The sequence below is a fragment of the Pteropus medius genome, unplaced genomic scaffold (genome assembly GCF_902729225.1).
Source record: "Pteropus medius unplaced genomic scaffold, Ma_sr-lr_union100, whole genome shotgun sequence".
NCBI classification, from domain to species: domain Eukaryota; kingdom Metazoa; phylum Chordata; class Mammalia; order Chiroptera; family Pteropodidae; genus Pteropus; species Pteropus medius.
The window spans coordinates 4563469-4578447 of record NW_024350325.1 but is presented as its reverse complement, the minus strand read 5'-3'; the positions used below and the strand labels follow the sequence as shown (position 1 = coordinate 4578447).

At 33.6% G+C, this 14979-nt stretch overlaps 1 protein-coding gene across 1 annotated transcript; it reads right to left on the bottom strand.

Moving 5' to 3' along the window:
* Positions 1–14259: 14259 nt before the first annotated feature.
* Positions 14260–14457, bottom strand: LOC120583838 (60S ribosomal protein L38-like). The gene has a single exon (XM_039839337.1). The coding sequence runs from the start codon at positions 14455–14457 to the stop codon at positions 14260–14262; it is 198 nt and encodes a 65-aa protein (XP_039695271.1).
* Between the last annotated feature and the right edge of the window lie 522 nt (positions 14458–14979).

Below are 14979 nucleotides of genomic sequence, written 5' to 3'. Positions count from 1 at the left end.
ACCAACACTCCTGGGAGAAATGGCAAATAACAGATCAAGGCCAGGAAAGTATGAGGTGTGCCTGAAACAGCTCATTGTACCAACAGGCATGAAAAATCACTGAGGACATGTGAACAGAACGTAGAAGCCAGCATGAACACAATTTGAGCACCTCAGAAAGAGTAAGGATGGGAATGGATTATAACGTCAAATGCAAAATCTTTTTTATAATAACAAAGAAAAGAATGTCAAAAGGGTCAGAGCTTTTTCTGCAGAATAATGTCAACTAATGAGTATAGAAGGAATCATAGAGTTAGAAAATCACTACTGTGAAACCTCCAATGTAGTGTCTTAATTATAAGAAGAAGATACCACGTTGACCAAATGTCTCAGCATCACCAATAATGGGCCAACTCGACATTGTGTGCTTCCTGATATGATGCAAAAATAAGTACATGGCATCACCTGTGTGGGATTCTTGACAAAAATGTTTCACCTAAATCTAACCATGAAGAAACAATCAAACAAATGCAGATTAGGAGACATTCTACAAGATAACTGGCTTGGACCCTTCAACAAAATGAAGGTGTGAAACATTCAAATATGCAGGGAACTGATACTTTAGATTGCAGAAGACTAAAGGGTCAGTATGTAAACTCAAATTAGATCTTGAGTGATACACACACATAGACAATAATTTAGGACATTATCGGGACAATTATTTAGGTAAGACATTGTTGAGAAACCTGAATATGGACTGTATGTTAGAAGATACTTAATCAATGTTAAATTTCTTAAGTTTCATAATGTGAGAGAATATGATCATTGTCTCATGTTTATGTAAGAAAATGTCCTTGTTCTTAGATTCATATGAAAGATTCATACAGAAGTGACATGTTATAATATCTGCAACTTATATTCAAATGGTCCAGACTCTGTCTCCTGCAAATACATATGTATGTATGTATGTATGTATGTATGAGTGTATGTATGTATGTAAGTATAGATATGGATATGGAAAGAGAAATAGATAAATAAATGTGACAAAATATTATTAATTGTTGAATGTAGGTGAAGAGTATATAGATGTTCATTGTTTTATTCTTTCAACTTTTCTATAGTCTCATAAATATTGTTAAATAAAAAGAGGAATCAATGCCAAATATTTGTGGAAAATAAGGCAATTTGCCTTAAGTTAATTTTAACTCTGATTTATCCTTAACTCATGTTAAATATTTACATATAAAATTTATTTTAAGTTAATTTAGAAGTTACCCTTGAAGGGATTCTTAACCTATGGTACATGAATCTCTAGAGGACTTGGGAATGGTTTTATAAATCTTTTGATACATGCACTGTTTGTATATGTGTACTTTTCTGTATAGAGGGTTCATCATAGCCTTCATCATATCCTCAAAGGGGTTCATCCTTCAAATAGTTAAGAACTACTGCCTTAGAATGGATTTACAATTTATGATGCATTCTTTATTCTGAGTATCACAATAAAAGTTAAATTAGCATTTAGTTCATGTATAAATTGGGTAATTGTGAACATAATTCTCAGCTTATTCAAAACAAAGGAACTTCAGCAGATTCTAATTTATGAAAAGATTTACTCATAGCAGTTGGTAGTTTAACGTAAGTTTATTTGACCACAGAGATTCTGTTACTTAGAAACACAAAATGACATTTTAATAACATGATGTATTTCTTTTCTTTTCCAAACAAATGTGTATTTAGTGCAATCGTATGATATTTTTAATACAATCTGCCTCCCCTTAGAAAAAAAATGAAATAAAAATCTGGCTTATATAATAGTCTTTATATATAGAAAAAGTTGCATTAGAAAAAAAAAACAACCATATTAAATTTTATAAAATAATTTAGAAACTCTACTAACAAATTATTGGCAATAATTCAAGTTTTATTACAATGAAAAAGGTAGCCAATTTATTCCTTCATGACCATCAATGATCTTTCAGAATCACTTTTAAAGTGCAGATTGCTTTAATGCACTTCAACTTTTGCCATCGCTGTGCTGTCTTCATTATTCTGAAGTGAGTTTGGATATTGCTTTTCCAAAGATTTAAATTATTTTTTACACAGATAGAGCTTCACAGGAGCTCTGTGAACCAGTATGTGGGACTGGTTATTATTGCCATAATTTGGAAAACTTCTGGAACAAGACTTAAATGAGGTCATGGGACATTTCTACTTGAAACTGAGTCATTAGTGTTATTTAAATTCAACTTCCTATAGTGTCTTTCTAAGAAGAATTTTTACTGCTTTGTCTTTCTTGTTTCATTTCATGCCTAAGGATTATAGTTTATTCAAGGTTTGTATTTCTCTATATATTAGAAAAAAATATTTGCTTCCCTGAAATTGTTTTATTTTTCATTATTCTAATATTTATTCTGGTCTCATCTAATAATGTAAGCCTTCAACTAAGACCCATATTTTCTACACTTTAGGATATTCTTTTGAGTTTCTGTCATATATATTCTACCTACTTTACAAATATCAGTGTTTTCCAAAATTCCTCACAATGGGAATTCTTTTCTCTTTCTTCATTTTATGCCTGTGTGATTTCATTCGTGGTCATATATCATCCATACTATACTTCTGCGCTCCCAACTCATGTATTCAAATATCTACTCAACATATCTATCTATATGCCTCAAAAGCACAAAACCACAGATATCTAAAAGAGAATTCATAACTTACTACCTTAGGCCTCTAGAAGTCCATATCTCTGTGAATGACATCATTCTCTGTCACTTAACTCCAAAACTTAGCCATTCTCACTTTTATTCTGTTGCTATCTTGCACCTATATAGTATAGTGGTGTCCTTTTGGTTCTTTTGAGCTCATTTCATCACTGTGTCCACTTACCTTTAGTCTATTTGCACCATTCTTATTTCTTCCCTGTGCCATTTTGAGACCACTGTTTCCGTGTCTTCAGGCTTAATATTCCTGAATTAATTCCACACAACATCAGCAAAGTGGACTTTCTAATGCACAAATATGATTGTGTCAGCCCTTTAAAATCTGGACCCTGATCACCTACCTTTGGTCTAACCTCTTGCCCACTCACACTCATGTATCCTTTAACCATACAGAGCTACTTGCTCCAAGTATTACCCATTTCTCTGTACCTTGCAACTTGTTCTGGCCTCTACTTCAAATGCCATTTCCTTCCAGCTCTCCTCCTAAACACATACTCATTGGTATTACTTCCTCATTTTCAAGGCAATATGCAAACATTCCTTCCTGGTGAGACTTCTTTTCCCTAACCCCAGAGACCTTGTTAGGATACAATGCTTACTGCTATTATTTTCTATGGCATCACTGATCACATGGTATTATAACTGTTAAGTCACTAAACCAATTTGAATAAACCATATACTCTTTAAGGTTACAATGTCTATTTCTGTAAGTCCAGCACTGTATAACATGAGCTGGAGCACTTGGTAGAAACTTAAGTTAAAGTACATAAATCCTTTTTTGAATAATTGGATTCTTGCTTAATACGTCAGTTCTCTATCTATTATCTTAACTCAATTACTGTTAGTAACTTTATTCTAGCATTTTTATTAGTGGACTTAAGAATCTATCTTACTTCTTTTTTATATTTCTGTCACTTTGGGGGTTATTTTTATGCTCTCATTTCTCTTTTGTGGTACATTATGGTAACTGTTCTAATAGCTTAAGAATATTTTATTTTTGTACCTGTAAAGATAATATACTCCATGACTAAGTCTTATATTTGGACTTCTCAAATTTATTTTATCTTTTGCTTACTGTTTTTAAGATTTTCATAATCAGCTTTTATGGTTTTTTCCTGCTCTGTTTGACACCTTCTGACATATTTGCTTTAACTCAAAATATTTTATCAGTGTATTTAATTACTTTCACTTCTATTTTTTAATAATTTATGTATGTTAAATATATTACTTTTCTCTTTCTTTAGTGAATGTACATCATTAGACTTTTAGATCACCTTATTTCCATTTGATAACTCTCAGATTCTGCCACCCGGTGTCTCACTATGAGATTTTTATTAACAAAAAAAAGTTTGACATCAAGCCCGATACATTAACATACAGGAATATTATAGTTGGGAAGCACTTTTCTGTATATGAAAAATGGCCTGAACTGACAAGCAAATATGATCTTTTCAAAAGTAATATCTTTACACAAATAATCTGTATTCATTTTCTATATTCATATTTTTATAAGATGTGAATAATCAATAACTAGGAAAATAAAACTCCCTTATACTGAAATAGCCATGAACTATATTTGAATATGTGGTTGTTTATAAAATAGATTGTATTTTTTAAAATATATATGTAGATTGTGTGTAAATATCTATAATTTTTAAATTGAAATGATTATCTATTTAAAATTCCTAACTATATAAATTTAGTCATTTATTTTGTATATGATTATACTTTATGTTCTTGCTTTCATGTACAGAACACCTACAATAATTATTTTTTAAATACGCAAAACTGAAATTTTTATATCACAAATTCTAGCTGTCTTTAACTTCACAATTGTTTAAAGAGTCGTGTGTCTTAGAACTGGAAGAAATTATTTTATTGAACCTCTGCATTTAGATATATAGGTTTTATTATCCCTATTCTATAGATAAACCTACTATAGCCAAAAGAAGTTAAATCACTAAGTCATCCAGGGAATATTAGGAGTAGCTATCGGGAGAACAAGGGTTCTTAATCTTCACTAGTGTCTTGGGCAATGCTAATATAAGTACTTCTAATTGATATTTATCAATTTTGCCATGCTATTTTTCAAAATATATTTGTCCTTAATTTTTTACCACCTCTTAGTGTTCTGAACTTGATAAAATGATTTCATATGAATTTCTTTGATTACATTTGTATTTATCTCTATCAACTTCAGAATTCTACTTTCATCCATAAACATTTATTGGCCTCCTATTCTATGCCATGCACTCTGCAAGGTAAAGAAGTCAAATATAAGCCATCATCCATAGTCTAGTGAGAGATACAAACAATTAAGCAATGCAGTTAAAAAAGTTTCTCCATACCTCGTGTGCAATGCCATTACATAACAGTATATTAGCGAAATGTCTAATGAAAATGGGGATGGGGACAAGAACAATGACCAAAACAAGACCTACAGGATGAGTTGAAATGCTCAACTGACCTGAACAATCATTTTCTAGGAATAGAAAGTACCATGCACAGATGTCATGGCACACCTTGGTGACTAAAACTAGTTTAGAATGAAATGTTAAGGTCATAGAATATAAAAACAAGGGTCAAATCAATATAAACTTTGAAATTCATATATGAGAAGCTAGATTTTATCCTAAAGACAATAAGGAGTAGAGAGTTAACCTCTCATTCTAATGTCCCATAGTGAGAAAACCACTCAACATTGTAGTACTCATTCTTGCTTTCTAATTCCCATTCTAATTCCCATTTCTAATTCCCATTCTAGAGAGACTTATCTTTTTGGTAACCATTCTATGCAGAAGTTTTCCAGTTTTATATATATCTCCTGGTCTTCCTATTCTATGGCCCAGTGGCAACAATTCTGAGTTTAATGTTAGAACATGTAATAATTACAACTTAATTGAGTACCCAACTGTGTCAGGGACTGTGCTAAATGTTTTATATTTTTTATATTGATTTATTACTATAAAAACCTAAGATATAGTCTTTTTATCCACAAATTACAGATGAGAATATTGATGTTCAGAAAAGTTAAGTAATTTATCAAAAATTGCATAGCTAGTAAACCTGTCAGTTTAATATCCATTATCTTTTTATCTCTATACTATTTTTACATACAATGTGATTTGCAAAATACACTAGAAATTTAATATGCAAAACTTAAAAACAATAAGTATATTTTATAAGAAAGTACCTATTTGCTAAAATCTTCAAAGATATATTAATACCGTGTAAGATATTTCTCTAATAAATATTCTTCTTTTTAAAAACATTACTTCATCATTGAACACATAGTCAACCCAGTTAAACCAAGAAAGCCACAGACTGTTTAAATATTTGCTGATCTCTTTGGCTCCAATTTTTCTCTATAGTCTTATGTTCATAGGCTCTGCGTTTCCAATACTAGTGTCTGTTTTACATTCACTTTTATGAAACAATGAGTAAAATACAGTAAAATCTAATATTGAAAAAATTAAACCTTACTGGACAAAAAGAGACTACTGTTGAAATTGAAGTAGTGTCTGCTAGGCAACACCATTACACAATATTCCAAAAGGTTTTTCTTCATTTGATAATCAAAGTCCTTACTCTACCAAATTGCAGTCATATAGATTTCATAATTTACATCAGTTTAGGGTTTTGAAAACATATTATTCAAAGTGTACAAAGGCTGAATATTTACAAGGTTACTATATATATATTACAAATGCATGTAAGTGTTAATATTTTCCATGTGTGCACACCTTAAGATTTTATATAGGGGTAGAATTTGCCTTCGCAGTTTTTCTTATGTTCTTTCTGGTTAAGGCCTCCCAGAATTATTCTGGTTTGGGAATCTGCATGTTCTTTTCTTGAATTCCATTGTTAATTTTACTTCTGACATCCTATTAGTAGAGTTCTGATCATTGTCACCTAAATGTATTTCCTTACTTTTGCTCACCATGGAATTAATATATTACTTTACTTCAAGCTCATAGTCTTACTCTAACATTTATTTATTTTAGACATCTTAGCATATTCTTAACCTGAAGAACTTAAGATCACCTGCAAGATCAGAGAACGCATTTCCCACCCCCTTTTCGAGATCATTCATCTCAATATTAAACAATAAACATAACTCTTCAACTTTCCATTTTTCTTATTTCTTATCTACTTTAAAACCTGTACTCTATTCTTTATAAGCCATAGATGTGTGTATGTGTGTGTGTGCATATAGGTTTCATTCTATGTGTTTTTTGTTAGTCCTAGACACAAGTGTATGTGTGTGCACGTGCGTGCACACACACACACACACACACACACACCTCTGAAAGAAAGACTGAAAGATGAAGTATTTGGAGTAAAAAAAAAATGTGAATTTAAAGTTAAAACTCTCTACCAATCAGAACTGATGAAAATTATCTATATCAAATAAAAATTCTTCCAGTGTGAAATGTGTAGTACTTCCTTCCTCTACTCCATGTCATTTCTACACTAACTACCACAAAGAAAAACACCTAAAAGTTTGATGACGATATTAGCTCCTCTCAGCAAGCTTCAAAGTATTCCTCTGATCACCATAATTACATTTTGGGAGGACTACGATACATAAATAATTGCATTCAGAAAATTAAAAGCACTAAATGATTGCATATCGTCATGAGAGCTCAATTTTACGAGTCATTTCTGAGGTCTTTCCTGTATATGAAGACGACTGGGAAAACTCCCTATAACTACATGTTTTGTTTCATGGTTCTGTTACTGATAATATGCAGCTGACACTTTCAGTATGTATAGCTTTTTTTTTTTTTTTGCAACGTAAGACCTTTATATACATAAAATAAAAATGAACATGTAGTAATTGACTAGGGCTTAAATTTAAGGTAATAGACTAAACAATGTATTTCTAAGCACTCAGAGGAAAGAATGTAAGGAGTACAAATTGCATAGGGCCTATGGGCTTTTCAGAAAGGCTGTGAAATCCTTTACTTGCATATGAAAATTTATTACAAATGGATTTTTATAGCACAGGGATTTTCCTTAAAGAGTAACTCAAGGCTCAGTGTGATATTTAGATTTAATATTTTACAAGCTATGTAGTTAACTTCTTTTAAGTCCCTGGAAATGCAAACATGATGTAGTTTTAGCTGAACGAGTGTAGCCTTTTCATTCCTTATGGTTTTAGAAGCCAGTCTAGTAGAGTGTAGCAGGAAAAACATAGGATTTGCTGTCAAACTGTTGAGGTTTCCATCCTAGATTTGCCCCTCAGCCAGGGGCCTCAGACAGTTTAGCAAAGTACTCAATAAAATGGAGAGAAAATAATGCATCTTTTTTAGTAGAGTTGAGATACTATGTACATAGTAGATGCTCAGTAAGTGTTAGGTAACTTCTATCCTAGGAAATATGTAAGAAGAGTCTGTGACTTTATACAAATGTGTCTTCGTTTTTAAAGAGAAGGAAAAGAACGCTTTAGAAAAACTGATTTTTAAAGTAATAATCATTAACTTAAGTTCCCTCTTTGATTTACAGTCTTTAGTAATGAAGTTTATATTTTATAATTTTTAAGTACTTAGAGAGGCATCCTGACAAAATGAGCTAGCATAAAATGAAAGGTGAAGATATTTTTCCTACTAGATTTCTAGGAAAGGATTTTCCTAGTTGTTTGTTTAATCTGAACAATTAGCCTATAACTCCATGGATTGTTTTGAAGGGCAGCTAAATTTCTTTGAGAAATCTTTCAAGCTCAATGTGATATGATAAAAGGAGCAAGATTTGACTTTGTAAAACCTAAATTCTACTCACAATTCTTTTTTTACTATTCATGTGATCATAAGCAAGAAACTTAAAATGTTCTGTATAATTGGATCAAAACACTTGTCATGTCTACCTCACATGAGCACAAGGATCAAATAAAGTAACATAAACATACATTATAGCAGTGTGAAAGAGCTTTCCATCTCTTCCATTTTACCAACATGAATTTCTCGGAATTCAGAAAAATTTGCATTAAAAAATTCACAATATATGCATGACTTCTAAAATGTCATACGGTAATTTGTGTTTGGGTTCCAAACTGAAAGCCAAAACGAAGACCAGCAGTGGAGGTTTTTCATGGGTGGCACATTTGGATGGGTAGTTTTGCCTCATCTGTTTGACACTTCACAGGGGAGGAGCTTACAAATACAATTTAAAAAGTGAATATAAAGGAAAAGTGAATGAAAAGACATGAATCAGCTGAAGACTGTCTGCCTCCTGCTGGGCCTCCCACTGAGCATGAGTGGTGACCTATAATAATCAGAGGCACACAACTTCTTTTCAGAAAATTGCTCAGGACTGCTGTCACCGACTAGAGACCAACTTGTATCCATCTCCATAGATTTTCAGTCCCTTGCCACAAACTTCAGCATGTGAAATTAGCTTTCTTCTCTTCCGTTTGGTAACTGATAGAAATACCCTGCTCTGTTTCCCAGCAACTGATCTAAATTTAGGTGAGACACTTTCTACATCTACCTGGACTTATTTTCTGGGCAGCTTCTCATTGCTGCACATGTCTCATGCCCAGGAATAGGAAGGGAATGCAGAATAACTCTAAGGCCTGGGCACCGAAGAAGTGTGTCTTTATGTAGGAAATTCATCCTTATGAAACTCATAGCTCATCAAGGTAGTATGGAACCTTAAAGAAATTGCAATTAGGTTACATCATTTACATATCTAGTGTGTGATTTGAAGAATACCAAAAATATAATAGCAACAACAAACCCATCCCACTTCTGCCAGATTTCTTTGAAACTCTAATTTCTTCCTATTAATTTCAACTCAGTGGTTAAAGCATTTTCTCTACAAAGACAGCATGTTAAAAGGCTTACACAATGCCTTAAATATAAGGCACACCAACCCACCCTAACCTACCCCATAACCTGTTGGCACATATTAACTGTGTTGCATTTTTAGCTAAGAAAGTAAATATAGAACATTAACTTGGGGATGGAGGCCAGCAATATGGGTCAATAACATAACCAGGAAAGTCGAGACTGAGTAAGGAATCACAGTGAGGAGGTTAGAAGAAAGAAAATACAGACCTCCAAAGGGAAAACTGAAGAGTCTTTACAATACATTTCATAGACAATAATTCTACTAGATGATTTAATCTGTTTAATAGAGGTGATTCCATTAAATGATCACCTTTTTGTCCAAATAAACATATTCCACTCCAAAATGCAAAACTCATTTTTGGAGAGCAATGCATGCCTCTTAGAATGATGTTCTTTCAATGATCCAAAAAGAGCCTTACATCTAGACTTGAAAAGATTGTCCACAGAAGTGTGGCTTCTCTGATGTTGTTGGGAGTTATTTTCTGATGTTTTAAAAAGTTATATGCATTAGGTTAAGAGCTGCTAAAGAGAAGACTAATTTTAAGGACAAAGACATGTTCAGTTTCCCAGAAACTGATCATAGTCTTTCCCAACATGGGCTTCATATAGTGACACATATACTAAAGGCCAGTGCTGCTGAGCTGACAAGACAGCAGAGAAAGGCACTGCAAGTGTGCTGTGTCACTGTGGGATCCTTGTTGTTGTTGTTGTTTGTTTTTAATTCAGAGAAATGACCTTTTTCACCATTTTAATAATCAGACTATTTTTACAACTGCTGATAACAACCTGCAAAAATATTGGTTGGTTATAATTTCATTTTGCATTTTCTAGTGCTATCTTAATTTAGATATTTGAATTAGCATGAAAGAGGAAGGCGGGGAGAGAGAGAGCAAGAGCGAGAGAGAATCACACCATCTGTAAATTCTAAGTAATGATTCACAATAAATTAATACATATAATTAATGAAAATTATAAGTTTTTATGGTTAATTTTTATGTGTCAGCTTGGCTAAGCTATGGTCTCCAGTTTGACCAAACACCAGTTTAGATGTCTTTGTGAAGGTTCATTTTTAGATATGATTAACATTTGATCATATGATCAGTAGCCTTTGAGTAATACAGATTACCCTCCATAAATGACCTCATCCAATCAGTTGAAGGCCTTAAGAACAAAGACTGAGGTTTCTTGCAGAAGAAGAAATTCAGCCTCAAGATTGCAACATAACAACACGGCCTGAGTTTTGAGCCTACCTGACTTGTCCTGTGAATTTCAGACACAAGACTGCACTATAAACTCTGACCCGATTTTCTGGCCTACCTGCTTGCTCTATGAATTTCAGACTTGTCAGCCCCAGAGAACTCATGAATCAATTCCTTAAAATCATTTATATATTGTCCTGCTTCTCTGGAAAGCCCAAATACACAAGTCATAGCTCATCATCTTTCAAGCAGACTTTCACTATGGTCTCCTGACTGACATCACTGTTTCTTGCCTCCAACTCCAGTTTATTCTCCTTAGTATTTTAAAATAATATTTCCAAAAGGCACCCTAATTCATGAAATCACTTTTTCATTCTGTGATGCAATCAGGGTAAATCGTAAGTTTTTAAATATAAAATGTAAGGTGTTAGTCTTGTGCCCCTTGCTTGTTCCTTCTCTCCTCTCCTGCCACTGAAACTTTCTCTATCTTTTACTCTCCAGCCATATAGAACCACTTAGGTTTCTCCAAACTCATGATACTGCTTTTCCATCTGAGCCATTGTCCATGCTCTGTCATCTGCCTCCCATGATCTTTCCTCTGGCCATCATCGTCTTGCCTACCTGGGATATACTTTTTCATCTTTTCTAACTGAACTGAAATATCACCTTATGCAGTAGCTTAGTCCAGTACCTTGACTCAACCTTCTGTATCACCCTATATCTGTGTATCTGATTGTACATCACCAATCACTATATATCAGTCTCCTTGACTAGAATATGGAACTCTCATTCTTCTCTGTGCCCTCAATACCTAACCCATCAGTTGTCACAGAGCATGCCCTAAATAAGACTGTATTGAATGGCCTATGGCTTTACTCTCTTTTGGTTCAGATACTTTTTTTTTTTTCAGTAAAACAATTTTATGTTTAGAATTAGCCAGCTGGACTTAATTTAGATGATCCCAATTTTGTTGGCAACATCCAAAGCATCATAGCTAGGAGCTAGTCTAACATATATATGCCTTCTCTCCATCAAGCCTGATCAGGGTGTTGACTCTGACCATGTCAGTGCCGCAGAGCTTCTTCACAGCCTGTTTGATCTGTTGTTTATTGGCCTCGATATCCACAATGAACACAAGTGTATTGCTGTCATCTTCATGGCTGACTCAATAGTCAGGAGGAACATGACGATGGCATAGTGGTCCAGCTTGTTTTTCCTGGGGGTGCTCTTCTGAGAATATTTGGGCTGCTTTTTGAGCAGTAGTGTCTTGGGCTGTCGAAGGTGGGTGATGTGCACATACATATTTTCTTTTCTTTTTTTTTTTTTTGTGGCTGTGGATGCCTTTCAGCACTGCTTTCTTTGCCTTCAAAGCCTTTGCTTTGGCATTGGCTTTGGGAGGGGCAGGACTTTCTTCTTTGCTTTTGGAGCCATCTTCATAAAAAGTAGTTCAGATACTTTGAAATTAAATTTTATAATATATTATTTAAATTAACATCTTCCTTTAGATATCTTTTGTCTTCACAGTTCAAATAATACAAAGATATATTTTTTTTCCTATTTGTTCTAGAAAATATAAATAATTACACGATATATAGTCATCCCTTTGGTATCTATAGAGGATTGGTTCCAGGACCCCTTGAATATCAAAGTTCATGGTTTTTAGAGTCCCTTATATAAATCGACTTAGTATTTCCATAGAACCTATATCTTCATATAGGCTACAACAAGGTATACCTACACATCACTTCATTTACTTGGATTCAGCACAGTGCTCAATGTGTGTCAAATTCAAGTTTTGCTTTCCGGAACTTTCTGGGATTACTTTTTTTTTCTAAATATTTTGATTGGTTGAATCCATGGATGTAAAACCCGAAGATAGAGAGGGAAGACTGTATGTAGTATTCAGACAAATATATGTGGTATCATTCCTACTTTAGGGATAGGTACTTCTCAACTATGAAATGTACTTCCCAGATTTAGAGTGTATCTAAATAATTTAGACATAAGAACATATTTAAATTCCAAAATGGTATTCATTTTTAAAATGCCTTGACATTTTATGGGGTCATTTTCTTTTAAAAGCAGACTGAACTTTAAAAAGGAAATGAGCATGATGATGACTTTTAAAGTATCTTTTATAAAAGAAAGTGGTGGTACAGAGTTAAAAGGCCTTGCTGTTCTAGCATAGCACACTCAATGGTTCGCAAATGAGGAAGCTGAAGCCCAGGGATTTTAAGTGAAGTGAAAAAAGGCACAAAGCTGGTGAAAGGTAGGGCCTGGACTACAATTCTGCCCTGGAGATTGTCACGTCAGTTACCTCTCATTTACTCCAGGCACTAACATGAGCTACTTAGAGGTAAAGGAGAAATTATACTAAATGTCTTTAGTATTACATGCAAAATAGACAAATGCTTCTAATTTTTGCATATGTTGCTATTTTCAGGCAATATTTTTCTGCCATGAAGTCTAATTCACTAAAAGAAGTTTGTGCTTGCCAATCAATTATTTCTAAAGCAATTCAAGCATCAAGGAATCACTGATAAGTACTGGATAGAAATATAAATCTTTGAACATATACTGAACAATATCCCCCCAATCAAAATCAGCATTTTATAAACTTATCAAGTATTGATTTTTCATGGAACTAATACTATACAGAGATAAAATTAAAAGATAGAACTCTGTGTAATATTATTACTTCTATTAGATACTTAAAAGATAAAGCTAGAATATATAATGGACTCTTTTTCCATCCCAAAGTCTAAGAAAATGAAGAAAACTTAAACACATCAAATATATTTATTTTGTGAGATTTATTTTTGCTTATTTATTTGGTCTTTCTCAGAAAATTTTCAGAATTTGGGGGAAAGTAGACTTATTACAAGAAGGGAGGAGAAAAGTATGTATGATAGAGGTGATATGAGTGACTGTGGAGGCCAGAGGGCAATTGAAGAGAAGAAGACAGAAGGAGAAAGAAAGAGATGGAGAAGAGATTGTAATTGTAGTAAAAGAGGTAGAGGTTAGTAGGAAAGGAGATAAGGAAAAAAGATGACAAGAAGATGGATATATCCAAAGTTCCCACAGAATTCACTTTCCTTGAATAATCCCACTTCTCTATAAACATACCTTCCTGTCCTTTTCAGTAAAGAGATAAACTATTAGCTTTAGTTTCCTAATCTTTATCTTTTATTACATGTAGTAACTATTCTCCAGGATTTTGTCCGCCCTCTTTGTCTCCTGCCACTTCCATCTCCACCCTAGTCCCAATCCAGCCAGAAGGTAAAGGTGGCTCCAGGTCTGTGCCTTCACATTTCTCTGTACTCCTGAACATACTTAAGTACAGTAGGAAAGTCAAATAAATGTCTTTCTTCTCCCTTCCAATTTGCCTTTCTCTGCACAGGTCCAGCTACCCTTTCTCTACTCCTCCTCCCCTTGCATTTCCTCTTATACTTTTTTTTTTTTAATTTTTAAAATTTCAGTACAGTTCAGATCAGAATGTCTGGTTCATTTCAGCTCCTTCACTGTGAAACCAGAGGGCAGGGACTGCTTCCTTTCTTTGTCTGTGATGACCAAGGTATAATGGCTTCTGCTGCATCGAACTTTAAACTTCACATTATCCTTATCTTTCTTGATCTTGGCAGATTTGGCATCTTTTCCTCTGGCTGTGAGCAGGAAGTTCTTGATCTCAATTTTGTGAGGCATGGCTATGAGGGTGGAAAGTGTGCGGCTGTACCTCGAATTACCCACCTATTCCCCCACATCCCACCCCAGAGACACTCGCCCTCTTTTACTATTTTATTCTTCTTTCTCACAGAGGAAAAAGAAATGGAATATTTCCGTAGAGTGCCACCCCCTCAAAAAGGAATATAATTTTGCAAAGACTTTTATGGATTGTGCTTCATTTCAATTGATTGGATGCTTAAAATCTATATTTGACAAGTCATACATTCCTACATAATTATAGCATTCTTGGGTAGTGTTTTAAATTCTGAAGCTCAAATCAAAGTGATTTTAACAACTTGAAATGTTAAATTACTTGTGGGGAATGTTCCTTATGGAGACTCATAGCTGTAATAAAATGGAATTTTGTCATAAATAATAGGAAAAGTGAAATGTTCAGAGTGTTTAAGGATATATTTGACTTAACTCTATTGTACCATTAAGAGACATTACAATGGCTTCGGTGTTAAGAACTATTACAAAATCATTTCAAAACCTGTATCT